Source organism: Cupressus sempervirens, chromosome 5 (genome assembly GCF_028749045.1).
Source record: "Cupressus sempervirens isolate cs-2001-9-10 chromosome 5, ASM2874904v1, whole genome shotgun sequence".
NCBI classification, from domain to species: domain Eukaryota; kingdom Viridiplantae; phylum Streptophyta; class Pinopsida; order Cupressales; family Cupressaceae; genus Cupressus; species Cupressus sempervirens.
This window is the reverse complement of record NC_143122.1, coordinates 549,733,168-549,750,852: the sequence shown is the minus strand read 5'-3', so window position 1 is coordinate 549,750,852 and position 17,685 is coordinate 549,733,168. Positions and strand designations below refer to the sequence as shown.

At 34.8% G+C, this 17,685-nt stretch overlaps 3 protein-coding genes across 13 annotated transcripts in view; all 3 read right to left on the bottom strand.

The window, feature by feature from the left end:
- Positions 1 to 17,685, bottom strand: part of LOC149557109 (tubulin gamma chain) — a 130,567-nt gene that overhangs the window by 31,421 nt on the left and 81,461 nt on the right. For all 11 annotated transcript variants that reach the window (XM_089831813.1, XM_089831822.1, XM_089831815.1 and 8 more), the window contains one exon: positions 16,343 to 16,743. In XM_089831813.1, the coding sequence (XP_089687939.1) occupies positions 16,343 to 16,743 (401 nt within the window). The remainder of the gene's footprint in view (positions 1 to 16,342; positions 16,744 to 17,685) is intronic.
- On the bottom strand, positions 7,081 to 9,393 carry LOC149557111 (uncharacterized). Its single transcript, XM_089831812.1, has 5 exons — positions 9,259 to 9,393; positions 8,998 to 9,150; positions 8,512 to 8,912; positions 8,002 to 8,407; positions 7,081 to 7,870 (listed from the first exon to the last, which is right to left on the bottom strand). The coding sequence occupies exons 1-5, from the start codon at positions 9,320 to 9,322 to the stop codon at positions 7,284 to 7,286; spliced, it is 1,611 nt and encodes a 536-aa protein (XP_089687938.1). The 5' UTR covers positions 9,323 to 9,393; the 3' UTR covers positions 7,081 to 7,283.
- On the bottom strand, positions 9,358 to 11,616 carry LOC149557110 (uncharacterized). Its single transcript, XM_089831824.1, has 3 exons — positions 10,481 to 11,616; positions 9,661 to 10,261; positions 9,358 to 9,491 (listed from the first exon to the last, which is right to left on the bottom strand). The coding sequence occupies exons 2-3, from the start codon at positions 10,228 to 10,230 to the stop codon at positions 9,435 to 9,437; spliced, it is 627 nt and encodes a 208-aa protein (XP_089687950.1). The 5' UTR covers positions 10,231 to 10,261; positions 10,481 to 11,616; the 3' UTR covers positions 9,358 to 9,434.

Below are 17,685 nucleotides of genomic sequence, written 5' to 3'. Positions count from 1 at the left end.
ACTCATTAAAGGGGATTTTACCTCAAACTTCTCCTTCACAGAGTACAACTCTTTAACAGCATGTATAAGAATTTCTAAGATTCTCTCTCTACAAAGACTCCCTCTCAGCACAGACAACTTTGATCACCACAATAAGATATATGATTCCAATTTGATCAAACGGCAAGCTTTAGCAGTTACGTTGCCACATAAGCTTACAACGAATTAGACATCTCCCTTTGTCACCTAACCTCCCTCTGAAGCTGAAAAGTCTCCTTTTGAATATCATTTCCTATATATGATCTTCCTCTTTTAATGAAGATATGTATCAACAATTCAACCCCATGACTACAAGAAAAGTACCCATGCTTATGAATTTCTAATCATCTCATTGCTTCTTAATGCATCCTGCAACAAAGAGAGATGAATAAAGACTCATCAAATCAACCTATCACGAAGAGAAATATAGAGATCAATGCTAAAAGCATACATTATGCCCAGTAATATAAAAAAAAATCATGATCTATAGAAAGGCATAATCATAGAATACTTATCTCTTTGTAGTCTAATTTTCCTCAGCCTAAAATTGCGGATAATCTAGAGCACTAAAAATGAGTGATAAGCTTCTCTGATTCCACAACATGGTCAATGGTGTACCCTTTATTCATTCTTCCTAATCTAGCTCATTTCTCATTGGCATCGCATCGAATTTGAACCCTTCCAAGGTGGATTAAGAGCTACCCATCGAGCTTTGAATAGTTCATCTAGGAAATCAAGCTTTAACACATTCCAATCTTAATATGTCATTGGAAGGCCATTATAGAGTAATTTGACCAAGCAATAGGGTAGGCTTTTCTTCATCGTCTTCTTTGATATTGTTGTAGTTTGTGCACACGTAGGTCATCTTATGGTGGAATTTGTGTTGGGAAAATGAGGGGTCTTTTTGTCACCTAGATACATAATATCCCAACTTGAGTTGTCCTCTATAATGCAAGAATACAATTAGGAAAAAGACAATCCCAATCAAAACTAAGAAACGACACTTTTCATTAAACAAAAACTGTGTCGAAGAAGGGGTGAGCTGACATAGAAAATAGTCAACTCATCAATACCATAGATGACTAATTGAGCATGACAGAGAGCAGATACGAAAATATGGAGATCACAAGAAGAGAACTAACAACAAAAACCACCTAATCTTGTGCTAGATAGGCAAAGAAACAACATCCATAACCATGTATTGAAGACCATAAATGACATGAACTTGAATAATAACAAACATGATGCCAAGCCAACACACGATGGCATAAATGTTACACTGGGTCATCGTAATAATTCCATGCACAAAAACAGAAGAGTATAGAAAAAATGATTCCAAAGAATCACTCTGAATTGAAATTAAATAAATCTTTGATACATTAAAATAAATCTTCAATACATGAAGCACAAAATAGAGTCGATAATATTTCTGCAATGGCAACATAGGAAAGGATCCATCTTGCTGCTACTTATAAACTCGGCAATTATAGATTACCTACAAAATAGCAATCTAAGATGGATACACAAACTAATGAACAATAGAGACTAATTTATTATTGTTATTAAACCCACTCTGATACCACGTTAATAGTTTGCCCAGAAATAAAGATAAATAGCAATAAACAAAAGTAGAATAAAATAAATGCATAAAGGCACAACAACATTATCCGATGAAAACCCTCCAACTAGAGGGGAAAAACCCAACCACACCAAAAAAAAATTATTAATAATAGAGGTTCAAGTACAATGCTTTCAACTTGATACTATAAGTACCACGCAAAGCAATCTTATATAGAGAATTGAGAAACCCTTCATATCACAACCAAGGTCTCTTCAATTTCCAAAAACAAGTCTCTTCATATTTCCAAACACGTGACTCTTCACATATCACATGTCTCTTCATATAATGAAATGTCAAATATTAATAGTGTGACACCTAGCACAAATTGAATGTTGTTGTGATGTGGAGCCTAATCAAACTCGGAGGTTAATTTTTTCCACTTCATTTAGCACGATTTCCCCCTTGATTTTCTAGGGATCAAGGGGCAACGCCTCTTGCAGGTTCCTAGAGCAGTGCCCCTTGCAAGGTCCTAAGGCCAAAAATGAATTACCATTGTAAAAGTGGCTGGGAGTTATATTTTTCTATGAGTCAGCTTATTCTAGCCCTAATTTTGTAAGCGGCAAAAAGCTTGTATAAAATGGTTCAGGGTTAGGGATTTCATTAATGAATGATGAGATTGTAGTTTCTTACAGCGGTATTGAACTATAAGGGATTGCAGATTGTAATAACTGGATAATAAGAATATTGGACTCATCGTTTTGTGGGTGTAATCGAGGGATTGGGTGAACCACATTAAATCTTTGTGTCTTGTCTTCTCTTCTGCATGATTTATTATTTTCTAATATTGGTTATATTTGCATGTAATTGTTATTTATGTCTCGTTAATCCTAACAAATGTCACATTGTGTTCACTTAATTTAATATCATAAATATCTTCTCTAGTTGTTGGCGGAATACAGAGCTGTCCTAGTTTCAATGTATAGCAAAATTTGAGATGAAGATTTCTATCGCAGCTACAATCTTCAGCAAGTGTTGTTTTATTCTTATTCTAACACTTTGAAAGGCCTCAGCTTCTTTCCTAGGAGAAATGATCGCATAATAGTCCAAAGCTAAAGTCACAAGGTTTGAATTCAAGTTAGAGTCCAACAACCATTCTTTGGCCATGGAAAAACTTTCCCATCCATAAAGGTGACCCTACATCCGATGTTTTCAAAGGCAGCTATGGATACTAAGTTCCTCTTAATTCCCAGAACAAATAATACCACAATGAGTTGAATAGAGATGCCTGACTTCAATTTGATGGTGCAAGTTCCAACCCCTTTTACTGGATGTGCAGAATCATCCCCAATTGTTACTTCTTAATCAGTTTCTTCTACAATAGTATCTAAGTGTTCTTTGAATCCTATGATGTGTCTTCATGAGTAACTATTAATCACCCAAGTGTAAGTTTGGTTGATACTTGGCTTGATAATACCCTGTAGAAAACGAATTTCTCATAATCATGTTCTATACTTGTCTTTCCAACCTTTGCAAATGATGCTTGTTGCTTTATTCTGTCAAGACATTTGATTGCATAGTGTCCATACCGATCACATCTGAAACATTCAATTTGGGAAACATCTTTCCTCTGCTTGGATGACCTTTTCCATCAGAATTTATTTTTCTCTTGAAATTCTTCTTCTTACTTTTCTTATGAGAATTTGTGTTTAAAACATGAATATCCTCATCTATAGGTTTCTATTTGTTCACTTTTGTCATCTGTCTTGTTTCTTCTTATAGACAGTCAGATCTTAACCGATCAAATTTAGGGAGTTTTGATCTTGCACTCATTCCTTGAACAAATCACTCCCATGAATCTTTCGAGTCTGAACTCTACTTCTAGTAATACCCAATCTGCACTAGATAAACATTTATTGATTTTGATGTTCTCTAGGCAGATCAGATCGAGTATATATATTTATATTATATTGAGTGGATGTGTCCATGAATGGACATGTGTGGAGACATGTCCATTCAGGACATGCCCTTCATATGCACCGATTCAATACAAGGAGAGAGACCCCATTACTTAATCAGGATTAGTTATAATTTTATCCTTGACTATATATATATATATATATATATGAGATTGCCAAATCTGAAGGTGATATAATCAAATTTAAATCTGATTTGTTTTCTGCATTTAATCATCACCAAGAATATGGAATAATCACTGTTAGTCATCTATAATATGCAAGTATAGATTAATCAATATACTTGGGACTGTTGTGATGTTATGATCTGGTATGTGAATGATAGGTATATTCAAGCAATAATATGTATATACCATGGTTACCAGGAGACCCGTCTCCCCCCTAAAAGTGGCGTCTCGGAGACCGAGACGCGTCTCGGAGACTTTTCGCGTCTCCGGAGACCTCAAAAAAGGTTGGAGACTTCATGACGAAGTCTCCTGAAGTCTCCCCGTCTCCTAATTCAAAAAGTGAAGTCTCCTGATAAAATATAAATGTAAAATATAATATTAAATAATTTTATATATTTTAGCCCTCATTTAAATGTTTTTAATGCAAAAATCTAAGGTACTATATGAATTTTGTAACAACTGCTTGGTGATGTACGTCACCTACTGGAACACGATACAAGTCTAAGACAACATATTGGAAGCTGTGCAGGATTGCAGTAAAGATCCCAAATCACATAAATTTATGCGGCTGAGGAATTAGGGTGCAAAAACTGTTGTTAGTGCATTAGAAGATAGTATTACGTATGTTACAGAAATCTGATATGCAAATGCTTGATAATAGTATTATTCCTCATGAAAACCAAGCATCTATTTGTTGATAAAGACTCAGCGATAACAGTGATAGACTAGAGGTTTTATGTATGTTAACATGAATGTATTTGGTCCCATATTTCTGTTTTTTCAAGAGGATATCATGTTTCAATTTGATGTATAAGTCGTATTTGTTATTCGTACCTGTTTATCTGCTGTTGGCAATATCCTAGTACCAATATGGGAATCTTTGTTATTTGAATCTGTGTAACTGGAAAAAAAACACTATTACAAAATGATTTACTCCCTCTTAAACTAAGCAATCCTAACTCTTAGTTAGAAAATAGAAATCCTAAGTGTGTCTTTATGCATGCATCGATTTTGAATAATTCAATAATTTTCACAAATTTTTTGTAGCAATGCCAATTTGTCAGGTTTTAAAATCTATTTCAGTAATGTGCTTCTGTATCTGACCGCTTATTATTATTATAATCTTTGATAGTTTGACTCTATGAATCTATTTTAATTTTTAATGTGACAACACTAGTATTATTAATTTATTATTTACTTTAGTCTTTTAGTCTTACGGTATTACTATTTTGAAAATTTGAAATTTTGTATTTACTTTTAGTATTAGACTCTTTTAAGTTTAAACTATTAAAATTTAAAAATAAAATAAAAAAATTAAAAAAAAAAAAAAAAAAAATTGCCGTCTCCAAGTACCCCCGTCTCCTATTTGAAAAATTGCCGTACCAGTACCAGTACCAGTACCGGAGACCTCAAAGTCTCCCCGTCTCCCGGTGACCTTGGTATATACATATTTCAGTATACACAAAGTATACTGATATATATATATATATATATATGACCATAGCTATCATACTTCAACAAAAGAAGAGGAAGATGGGGAAAAAAGTAACGAGTTGCTACAAATTCAGCTTTATGCATTTTTATGTATTCTTCAATGTTTGGAAAATTTGTTAAGTTTGCTTCCCTAAGATTTCACCCTGTAACTTTTTCAACTAAGAAATATTCACTTAGATTTTTCATTTTCAAAGAAGTAACTGTATCTGATCTAGATATATCACAAATATATGAGTTTTCAAGTACTTAATTCATAAAAAGCTGCAACCCTAATGCATGCATTCAAGTAGATGCAATAGTTCTTTAGATACCACTTTATTTGACACAGTTAATTTTATATATTTATTGCATGCCCATTTGTTTTTGGGTCTAGCCATGGCTTATCACAGAGGCTCATCCTAACCCAAGTTAATCACAAGCACTGCAATTCTTACGCCATTGCAAGGACAGTTCCTAAATCTAAATATGAGAAAGTGATTAGACATAGAAAGATAACTACTTTCTGTGATAAACCAAGTTTCCAAAATGGGGAGGCACATGTTTGGGATTAATTTTTAGTAAGGACATTGATAAAGTGTTCATTACATACATTATAGAGGCTTAAAACATAACATTAAAGTTGATCTATCAATATTTTGTAAATCATCAATGTGGCATGGTTTCTTAGTTTCTACTGTATTCAGGACTAACAAGTGTGGTCAAAGTATTTACCAGTAAACCCAACCATTGTAACATCTCGAAACTATTGTATATATACTAAGTTTCATCTTCTCCTCTGTTACTATTCAGGCATCTACTGATTATAATGAACAACTTGCATGGACAACAAAATTTGGATGATTTAACACTCATTAATTTTGACAGCCTGTTATCATTTTATAATTATCAGATGTTTATCTTTCACTGTGCAATCAAAATATTCTTCCAGAGGATCTTTGCTTATTCAGTATCAGTGTTTGAAAACAACGATCTAATATACACACCAATTATCTCTATCATTTGTTAATGTTTTAGCATCAGTAGAAGTAAATGATGCTTATTTGATATACTAATCAGTGTTTATGTTTTCAAACAAACCATCATTGTTACTTAATAAACATGTGTGTGTGCGCACGCGTGCGCGTGTGTGTGTGTGTGCGAATTCGGATTAATATATGTTTGCAACACATTGCCTATCGGCAATATGATTAACTGCATACTAAAGCAGTAAGGCAATTGCTGTTTGTATCGGCATATTAATGAATATGTTATCGGGCTCATTACTTGTATTGCGTATTTAGTTTGTCTTAACTAATGGGCAGTTAGTCATGCCACCGAAGAGGCGTGACTCTACAGGGTCATGACTCTCCGTCTACATACTTAACGAGAGCAGATCGCTGAGGAATGTAATCAATCCATGGCATCACAAGATCTAGCAATCTGCAAGTAATACTTTGTTATTATTTTCAGTATATCTTACTTAAATCTAACCTGCAGTAGCATACAGCATTCAGATCACATTCAGCATACAGTTGATATTCTCAGCGAATCACAAAAGGGAGATACTGAACCAGGAGCAGTAAGAGATCATCATTATTTGAAGCATAGTAACGTGAATCGGAATCGTATCAGAATCGGCACGGCCGAATCGAATCGTGAATCGGGGGTGAATCGGCGATGAATCGGCAAATTTGAAAAAACCCTTTAAATGTAAAGATTTTAACAATTTAGGACTTATTTCATGCACCCTTTATTGAATATAACTTAAAAACACTATAACATCATCAAATAGAATCTAACATACATAAACATGGAACATAAAATCCATCACATACATAACTATGTTATCATTATGTACTAAAATGTAAATTGTATGCTAGCTGAAGTAAATAAAAATCAAATGATCATATTGATTCAAATCATAGAATTAGTAAGATGAAATCATGAAGATCTATAAGACATCAAATCATAAATGTATGTATAAATCTAAGATGAAGATCCATGAAAGTTTGAAACATAAGTCTATCAGTGATTCAGTATCACTATCAATATCTATACAGTGTAAACAAAATATAAAAACAAGGCTCCAGCTCAAGCCTCATCATCCTCATCATCATCCTCTAGCTCTGCTGCAGCCTCAACCTCAGCCTCTGAGTATCCAGTTTGCCTATGAGAAAGGCGTGTAAGGTAGGTCCTAGAGGACCGCCGAGCCATGTCCCATACATGGGCAATGGGCTCATGAATAACGTCGCTAGGGCCTGCGTCTGTGCGTGCGCGTGTGCGTCTACCAATGCCTGAACGTGCTCTAGCTGCCTCCTCTGCCCTGGCCACAGCCTCAACCTCTACATCCACTTGGTCAACCCACGCGCGGTCTTCCTCAGTGAAGACTGGGTCCACGGTCTCTGTGATCCACTCTGATTCTGGATCAATCTCCTCTAGAATGATCGGAGAGGAGTCAGCGCCCAAAATCTGTTTGATCCTAAGACGAAGGTTGTAATGAACAAAGACAAGATCATTCAACCTCTGCACTGTCAACCTGTTTCTCCTCTTCGAGTGGATGTGCTCGAAGATGGACCAACTGCGCTCACATCCAGAAGCGCTGCTCGGCTGACTCAGAATGCGGATGGCAATTTTTTTAAGGTTTGGGGCTGTGGCCCCAAACATTTGCCACCATCTATCTGAAATAAGGAAAAAACAAAAACAATTAGTCTCATTTACAGATTACAACTCTAAAATTAATGCATTATATAATCAACTTTAAGTTTAGAATCTAGATTCATGAACATTGAATATATTATTTAATTTTTACCTGGCTGTAGTGTTGTCTGAGCATTTATGGCCATCCTGCCAGAGAAAAGTGGCCCCTCCTTATTGTTGAACTGGTCTAGCTCAACAATCGCAGCAGCGCTATTTTCATCACTACTCAATCTCTGAATCACTGTGTATAAGCCAGTGAGAACCTCCGCATCCGCCTTGAACTCAGGACGGAAATGAAATGTCGGATTCAGATAGTAAGTTGCTGCGTGGATGGGTCGATGGAGCTGATTCTGCCATCTCCTATCGATGATGTCCCAAATAGGGCCATACCTCTCCTGCACTCCTGCATATTGGGCTCTAATGGCCTCTTTGGCCCTATCCATGCCCTCATAAATGTAGCCCATAGAGGGCTTCTCCCCATCAGCAGTTCGTAGCAAAGCTACAAGGGGTTCAATGACCTACATATAAAGTAAAACAAAAAATTTGAGTCAAAACTTAAATATAAAATAATATAACTTAAAGTAAAAGCAAAATACTAAATGTTAAATTGCAATAAATTTACCTTAAGGATTTCTCTAGCGGGTTTCCAAAAACCATCCTCATCAAATATGCAATCCGCCACATCTAACCCTACAGTGGTCGTAGCATAGGAAGAACAAATCCACTCCTGCCCAACAAACATGCTCCTCAATCTATCCCTTGATGTCAACAAGGACTGCAAGGTGATGAAATTCGAGGCAAACCTCGTGATACCTGAGCGAGCTAACTCCTTGCCTTTTGTGTACTTCCTCATTGTGCTAAGGACAAATGCATGATTATAAATGAATTTGCATATGTTTTTTGCCCTTTCCACACATGACTTGACAAACTCAAGTTTGTCAATTTCCTCCAACATGAGGTCAATGCAGTGTGCCACACAAGAGGACCAAAATATGGTGGGGTGCCTCTCCATCAAAAGTTTACCTACAACAATTTTAAGTCAATTAGAAACTCAAATTTCAAAATTCAAATAAATTTATTTTCAATACTTGCAAAGTTAAAAGTTTACCTGTTGTAACATAATTTGCTGCATTATCCGTCAACACCTGGATCACATTTTGTTCTCCCACCTCTGCTATAACTTCCTCAATAGCCTCACATAAATATGTGGCATTTTTCACATGCGCGGAAGCATCAATGAATTTTATGAACATGGTATATCCTACAAGCAACAAAACAACGAATTATAATATTAAATGGATCATTAACGAATTAGCATTCAACAAATCAAAATTTACAATGTATGTAGGAAAGTAGAATGATCAATCACCTCCACAGGATACAAGAAAATTGAGGAGTGTTTTATTCCTCCTATCGGTCCAACCATCAATCATGATGGTGCAACCCTTTGCAATCCATTCCTTTCAGTTCTCCTCAAGGTCAACCCTCATGTCCTCTACCCTCTCATCCAGGAGGTATCCGCTCAACTCAGCCTTAGTTGGGGCTTTAAACCCCGGACCACAAATAGCAACCGCATCTATCATATTCTGCCAATAAGGAGCCCTGTCACAAATAAAAGTTTAGATGTCAAAGACTCAAATTATAAAACAAGTAAATATAATTAAAGTTTTACTTTTATTTTTAATTTTAGCTTTAAAGAAAACAAAGAAAAAAGAATCAATTACCTGGCTGCAATAAATGGAATGTTGCAAAAGTACCAAAATTTGCATACCTCCTTTTTGGCAGTATCGTGAATCTCCTTGTTCAAACCGATGCCCTCAAGCGTGGGTTGGGAACCAGGAGTAGTGCGGGGCACAAAGTAACTATCCATTCTGTTTTTCCACACTCTAGGCTGCAATAGGTTGGTGTGGGACTCTGTCTCAGTATGTGACCGACTAGCACTAGCACTAGCACGAGCAGAAGAACTAGGATAAAAAGGAGGCCTAGAAGAACCCTCTCCAACACAACCTACGGATGCGGAAGCTGATGCAGATGCAGATGTGGATGCGGCTGCGGATGCGGGAACATGGGAGCCAATACCCCTTAACCCTTCAACTTGCATTTTTCTATTTGCTTTGTCTTTTTCAATTTTTTCTAATGCCATTAAGCAAGTGCATTTTGCCTTAGGAGTTTGGTGAGTGCAAACTGTAACATCATGTCCAAGTATAGCAGCAATGTGGAATTTCAATCTATAAATACCCCCGGAAGTTATTTTTTCTTTACAAAACATGCATTTTGTTTGATATTTGGTTCTTCCAGGAAACTCTTCATTATATTTCCAACATTCATCTTTTTTACCCATTGGAATTTGTGAAAAATGAGAGCAAAGGCTGCTGCAATAAAAAAATTTATGTAAAATATCAAAGTTTGAAGCTAATAAAAATTAGAAAACAACAAACCCTAGCTTGCAACTTAGTAAAAATAAAGAACATTCAAGATTTACACTAAAATTCTTGAAAATTATAAAAATTTAACAAAAAACACATAATACACTAAAAATTTAACAAAAAATGCATAATACACTAACATGCAAGAAAAAAATAAGCACTTACCTCTTGCAAATGAGTTGAGGAGTGTTGATATTGGCTCCTTAATGCTCCTAAAGCAATTGTTGGGCTCCCCAAATGGCCTGCTGATCTCTTTGGTGCTCCTCCTTCTTGCCGGTTGGAAACCTATGGCTTTTATTTTCTCTTCTTCTCTCTCACTTTTCCTCTCTTCTACTTATGCTTCACAAATAGAAGGCCCTTTAGGGTTATAACAAAGAGAATAGGTCAAAAACAAAGTGAAAGAAACAAGTGATTTTTTTTAAAATTCAACTTCCCTTTTTACATGCCGGGGGCGATTCATAGCCGATTTTTTAAGGCGATTTTGGCAATTTTTACATGAGTCGATTCATGGCCTAGAAATCGGCGATACCGATTCACGATTCAAAAGAAATCGCGCAGGATGAATCTGATCGCCGATTCAGGCAATTTTTGGGCGATTCTCGTTACTATGATTTGAAGACATACTCTGCTCTTCTATAGTACAAGTAAGAGTTCCATTTCATTGTAATTGTTTTATCTATCAGAGATCCATAAAACTTAACATGGTATCAAAGACATTCTGATAAGAAAAACCATTACACAAAAATAAAATCTTAAATTTTAGGAAAAGGGGCTAAAACTTTAAATCATTAAAATGGTGAATCATGTGAGACTAGAAGATAGGCTTGAGGGTGTATCTATATTCTCTCCATGGAAAATTAGAGTAATGATTATATTAAGGAAAATGGAATCAAACATGTCTATATCTGAAAATGGGCTAGAGAAAGTAACATGGAAAAGACATGATAACAAAGCAATGAAGATCATTATAGATTCTGTAAAAGATCATATCCTACCATCCATATCTAGTCTTAAGACTGCATTTGAGATGTTCTCGACAATTCGAGATACATTTGAAATCAACAATACTAGTAGATTATTAACTCTAAAACAAGATCTACTATACATAAAGATGAAAAATGGAGAATCTATCACCTCATACTTTTAAGAATTTCTAAACGAAAAGATCAACTTGCAACAATGGACGGTCGAGTTGATGACAAAGAACTAAGCATGATAGCAATGAGAGGTCTCTCACTATCATGGGAAACATTTATTCGAGGATTAAGCTCTCAACCCGAACTTCCAAAATTTGATATATTAAAAAATGAATGCACTCAAGAAAAATCTAGATTAGTCTCAAGAGGACTAAGCACAAATCAAGAGAGAGAAATTCAAGCACTTCATGTAAAAACAAATAAGAAGAGAAAATTCAAATACAACAAAAAGGAATCTAACAAATCTTACAAGCAACGTGATTGGTCTAAAGTTAGATGTTTTAAATGTGACAAAATTGGTCACCCCCACAAATTCTGTCCTGAACAAAAGAGAATTCAAGTAACCTTAGTAGAAATCAAAGAAGAGGTGAAGAGAAAGTAGAAAGAGAAAACTATGTTTTTTACTTAGCCCTTTCAAGTGAATTAAACTCTAATAACAATACTTGGATCATCGATAGTGGAGCATCTGGACACATCACTGGTTTTAAAGACAAATTTGAAACCTTCTCTGAACAAGCCTCAGAAGAAGTTACCATTGGAAATAACTCTACTCATCCTATTAAAGGAATTGATTCCTGTTCAATTCAACTAAACTCAGAAATTACACTACAACTCAAAAATGTTTTATATGTACTAAGAATAAAGAGAAATCTAGTATCTATTTCTAGTCTTGCTGATCAAGGTTTCAGAATCACATTTCAAGATGACTAAGTTCTATCTTGGCCCAAGAACTCTAATATTAAGAAAGACATTTCCATCTGATTTAGAGATGGAAGTCTTTATAAACTTTGTAATAATCAAAACCTAAACCTAGCTTTGAGTCATGAAACTTCAAATTCCATCGAAATTTGGAATTGAAGGCTAGGTCACCTTCACAACCGAGCATTATCATCCATAGGAAAAATTGTAAAAGGTTTACCTAGCCTAAAAATTGATCATTTAAGTATTTGCAAAGGATGTGCTTTAGGTAAAAATTCTAAACAATCATTTCCTAAAAGTGTTCACAAATCTAAATCCATCCTTGAACTGATCCACACTGATCTTTGCAATCCTATGTCTGTACATTCTCTTAATGGATGCTTCTTCTATATATTTTTTATTGATGATTACTCTAGAAGAACTTGGATCTATTTCTTGAAACAAAAGGAATCAACTGAAGTCTTAGCAAAATTCAAGAATTCAAAGCCTTAGTTGAAAATCAGTCAGGACATAAAATAAAAACTCTAAGATTAGACAATGGAGGTGAATATATCTCTGATATTTTTAAGAATCTCTAGATTGTTCATGGGATTAAGACGGAGTTTTTTGTATCTTATAATCCTCAACAGAATGGAATTGCAGAACATAAAAACAAATCAATTATTGAATCAGCTAGAGCAATGATGCATGATCAAAACCTTCATACTTCCTTCTGGGCCAAAGCACTTAACACTGCAGTCTACATTCAAAACAGATGTCTACACTCGATTTTAGAGAACACCACTGCAGAAGAAGTAATCACTGGCATTAAACCTGATATAAGTCATTTAAAAATATTTAGATGTCCAGTTTATATTCACATACCTAAAGAGAAAAGAAGAAAACTAGAACCTTCCGGGAAAAAGAGAATATTTATTGGATATAGTGAAACAACAAAAGGATACAGGATCTTCATTCCAGGTCAAAGAACAATTGAGATTCGTAGAGATGTGAAATTTGAAGAAGATACTACCTTTAAAATTTCCAGAAACAATGATGAATCTATTACTGAGTCTATTCCTGAAGAAGATGCAAATCAACAAACAGAAATTGAGAGGGAGAATGATTCTGAATCTTCCTCTTCCACTATGTCTAATCATGAAGATTCTGAAAATATCAATAATAAAAAGAGGGCCACTTTGGGCTAGGAAAATGATAGAAGAAAATCATGTTGAACCTAATGAAGTAATGCGAGAGAGCAAAAGAACAAGAAATCAATCATGTTATGTTGTATTGTTAACTGAACTTGTAAAAACAAAACCTTCTAGTGTTAAAGAAGCACTTTCAAATCGGTCTTAGAAAAAAGCAATGATTGAAGAACATAACTCTATATTAAAATATGATATATGGGATGTTGTACCAAGACCTAAGAACAAATCAATTGTTTTTTCCAAATGGTTGTTTAAAATTAAACATGCATCTGATGGCAGCATTGAAAAATACAAAGCCAGGTTTGTAGCACGAAGTTTCTCATAGAAAGAAGGCATCGATTATGAAGAAACATTTTCTCCAGTTGCTAGATATACTTCAGTCAGAACCATCTTGGCTATTGCAGCATCCAAGGGATGGAAGGTACATCAAATGGATGTCAAAATAGCATTCCTTAATGGCAAGATTGAAAAAGAAGTCTATATCGAGCAACCAGAAGGATTCAGTTCTCACGACAACAAAACTCATGTCTGTAAGTTAAAGAAAGCACTTTATGGTCTCAAACAAGCTCCTAGAGCTTGGTATGAAAGGATAGACAACTACCTACTGAAGTTAGGATATTCCAAAAATGAAGTTGATCCCAACTTATATTTCAAAACAGATGGTGATGATATGATTATCCTTGTGTTATATGTTGATGATTTGTTGATAACAGGTGAGGAACATCTCATAAAGAAATGCAAACAAGAGCTCATAGCAAAGTTTGAAATGAAAGACTTAGGTCTACTTCACTACTTTCTTGGATTAGAAGTCTGGCAGCAAGATAACTGCATTATTCTGAATCGAGAAAATATACAGTTGACATCTTAACAAAATTTGGAATGATGGAATGTAAACCAACAGCTACTCCTATGGAAGTAAATCTACACAAGTTGAAAGATGATATGATCAAATCAGAACCTACAGATTCTACTTACTATAGGCAAATTATTGGATCTTTAATGTGTTTGGTTAATACTTGTCCTAACATATGCTATGCTACTCACACCTTGAGTCAATTCATGTGTGCACCAAAGAAGATACATCTACATGCAGCTAAATACATTTTGAGATGCTTAAAAGGTACTATTGGAATGGGAATCAAATATGATAAAGTCAACATCGAACTTCATGGATATTCAGATTCTGATTGGGCAGGCAGTCCTATTGAACATAAAAGTACTTCTGAATATTGCTTCAGTCTAGGATCTAGCATGGTTTCTCGGTCCAGCAGAAAACAGACTTCAGTTGCATTAAGTTCCACTTAAGTAGAATACATCGCATTCTCCTTGAGTGCTAGAGAAGCAGTATGGCTATGGAAGTTGTTAGCAGATTTGTTTAAAAGACCTTTGAAGCCCACTGTGATTAATTGTGATAATCAAAGTTGCATCAAGCTTTCAACCAATCCGGTATTCCACAATCGCTCCAAACATATTGAAATTCCTTTTCATTACATTTGAGATATGGTGAATCGAGAAATCATTCAATTAGAGTATATATGTATTAATGAACAAACAGCTAATATCTTTACCAAACCTCTTGCTAAAGTGAAGTTGAAATACTTCAAAGAAAAACTTAGTATGATTAATTTGTAATATTGAATATTAAATTAAATTTTAAATTCATGTGAGTTTATGCTTCTATTGTTGGTTAGTAGCATCATATGTAATGAAAGGTGATGATCTTTCGTGGACATATTTATTCAGAAGGTAATTATTTACAAGGTGACGATCTTGTAAATAATAGGCCTGTTATCATGGACATCTCTAGACATTGCTTTGGGCAATTAGAGATCATAGATAACAAACTCATGTTATTATCATGGACATCTCTAGACATTGCCTCGAGCAATTAGAAATCATGAGTATCAAATTTTCATGGACATCTCTAGACATTGCTTTGAGCAATTAGAGATCATGAAATCTTATGTTATTACTATGGACATCTCTAGACATTGCTTCAAGCATTTAGAGATCATAGGTAACATTTTCATTGCGGTTACTCTAGATATTGTTTCAGACAATTAGAGATTATAATATGCATTATGATAGTGTTCATAACTAGGTATTTTTTGTTATCTGACTTATAACTGTTCATTGTGTGCAAAGATCAGATAAAGCAATCAAGTATTTCATACTGAAATTCTAAAGGTGTTTTACTTCTCCCTTGCTAAAGAGGGAGTGTTAGTGTTTTAGCATCAGTAGAAGTAAATGATGCTTATTTGATATACTAATCAGTGTTTATGTTTTCAGACAAACTATCATTGTTACTTATTAAACATACATATGTGTGTGTGTTTGGATTAATATATGTTTGCAACACATTGCCTATCGGCAATATGATCAACTGCATATTAAAGCAGTAAGGAAATCACTGTTTGTATCGGCATATTAATGAATAAGTTATCGGGCTCATTACTTGTATTTAGTTTGTCTTAACTAATGGGCAGTTAACCATGCCACCGAAGAGGCCTGACTCTACAGGGGTCATGACTCTCCGTCTACATAATTAAAGAGAGCAGATCACTAAGGAATGTAATCAATCCACGGCATCACAGGATCCAGCGATCTGCAAGTAATACTTTGTTATTATTTTCAGTATATCTTACTTAAATCTAACCTGCAGTAGCATACAGCATTCAGATCACATTCAGCATACAGTTGATATTCTCAGCGAATCACAAAAGGGATATACTGAACCAAGATCAGTAAGAGATCATCATTATTTGAAGACATACTCTACTCTTCTATAGTACAAGTAAGAGTTCCATTTCATTGTAATTGTTTTATCTATCAGAGATCCATAAAACTTAACATCGTTGTCATTACATATATAAATAGACCTAACAAACCATTTTATTCATGTTACCAAAAGCTAAGATATCACAAACAATTGTATAACAAACCTGTCGCTCAACCGTAAGGGGTGTGTACCCTGTCATTAAAAAGTGGCATCTTGGAGTTGGTATCAAAGATGCAACCAAGCCAACTAGATCATTATTCATATACCCTGGGTAGCGAAGTGTTGTTGTGCTTGCTGACATCACTGTTGATACCAATGAGTTTGTTTGTGCAAATGTTGGGTTTTGTATATGGAGGCGATCCACAGCGATTCTATTCAAAGCAGTATTGTCAAGTACCACAACACAGTCCGCATTTAGGGTAAGTCTCTTGAGAGTCAAAAGAGAATTGTAAGGCTGAACAACAACATCACTGGTTTCCATCTGGTTCGGAAAGACACTGTATGTCTGTACTAACTTTTTGCTGTATCGATCATTTAAAGCTTCTAAAAGATAGGAGCCCATTCCTGAATTCATCAAAAGAGAAAGATCCATCATCGTTCATAAATGTTATGTGTCTGGAAAAGAAAAGTTGCTGAAGCTCCATTTACACAATTCTAACAAATAAACTAATAAACTCTTTAAGAAAATGCAATCAAATGTAGTATGTTCAAAGGTTGAACTAAAGAAGAATATACTAAAATGAAACTCATTGCATACCATTGGTACCCAAAGTGAAAAATGCAGTAAGAAATATCTACGCCCTAATCAAAGAACGGTGCGCCTATAACACATAAGTTCATAACAAAATACACAGAAACGGAAAACTCAAGTGATTTGATTAATAACAGCTGAAATGAGGCTTGGAAATTACCTTCCATGACCTTGATTTTACACAAATGATAATGTGCACTTAGAAAATATTAAAATGATGGATAAGTGCTTCAAATAAACAGTTAACCAACCAGCAGAATATCACACTCTGAAGGCACATGAACAATTAACAATTAGGTGTCAGAATTTAAATCCTGAATGGACAATACAAAAATATGACTAGAGAGCATATGTCAGACCACAGAAATGTTAGAACATTCAACCAAAACTATTGTCATGAAGAATTTTTATTGGATAGATCTAGATTAGATAATATGAAAAGCATCATTTATTGCATACACATTTTCCTTTCTTCATTTTATTTTTAAAAACTCTAGTTCAGATGACTTTGCAACTACAATAGATAGTTTTCTCCATTGATTATGAACAACCATCTGACATGCACACAAGATGCCTTCCAAAATAAATTCAGCGGTACAGTAAAAGGTCAAAAAACATGCACTTCCTGCCACTAAATTCACAAAAATCCTTCACCGTGTTCTGCTAGTGGAATTGAAATTTTTTGTAAAACCTAATACTAAGGACATGTCAAAAAAATTTAATATTTATTTGCACATAAGGAGTCCATGCTTCTA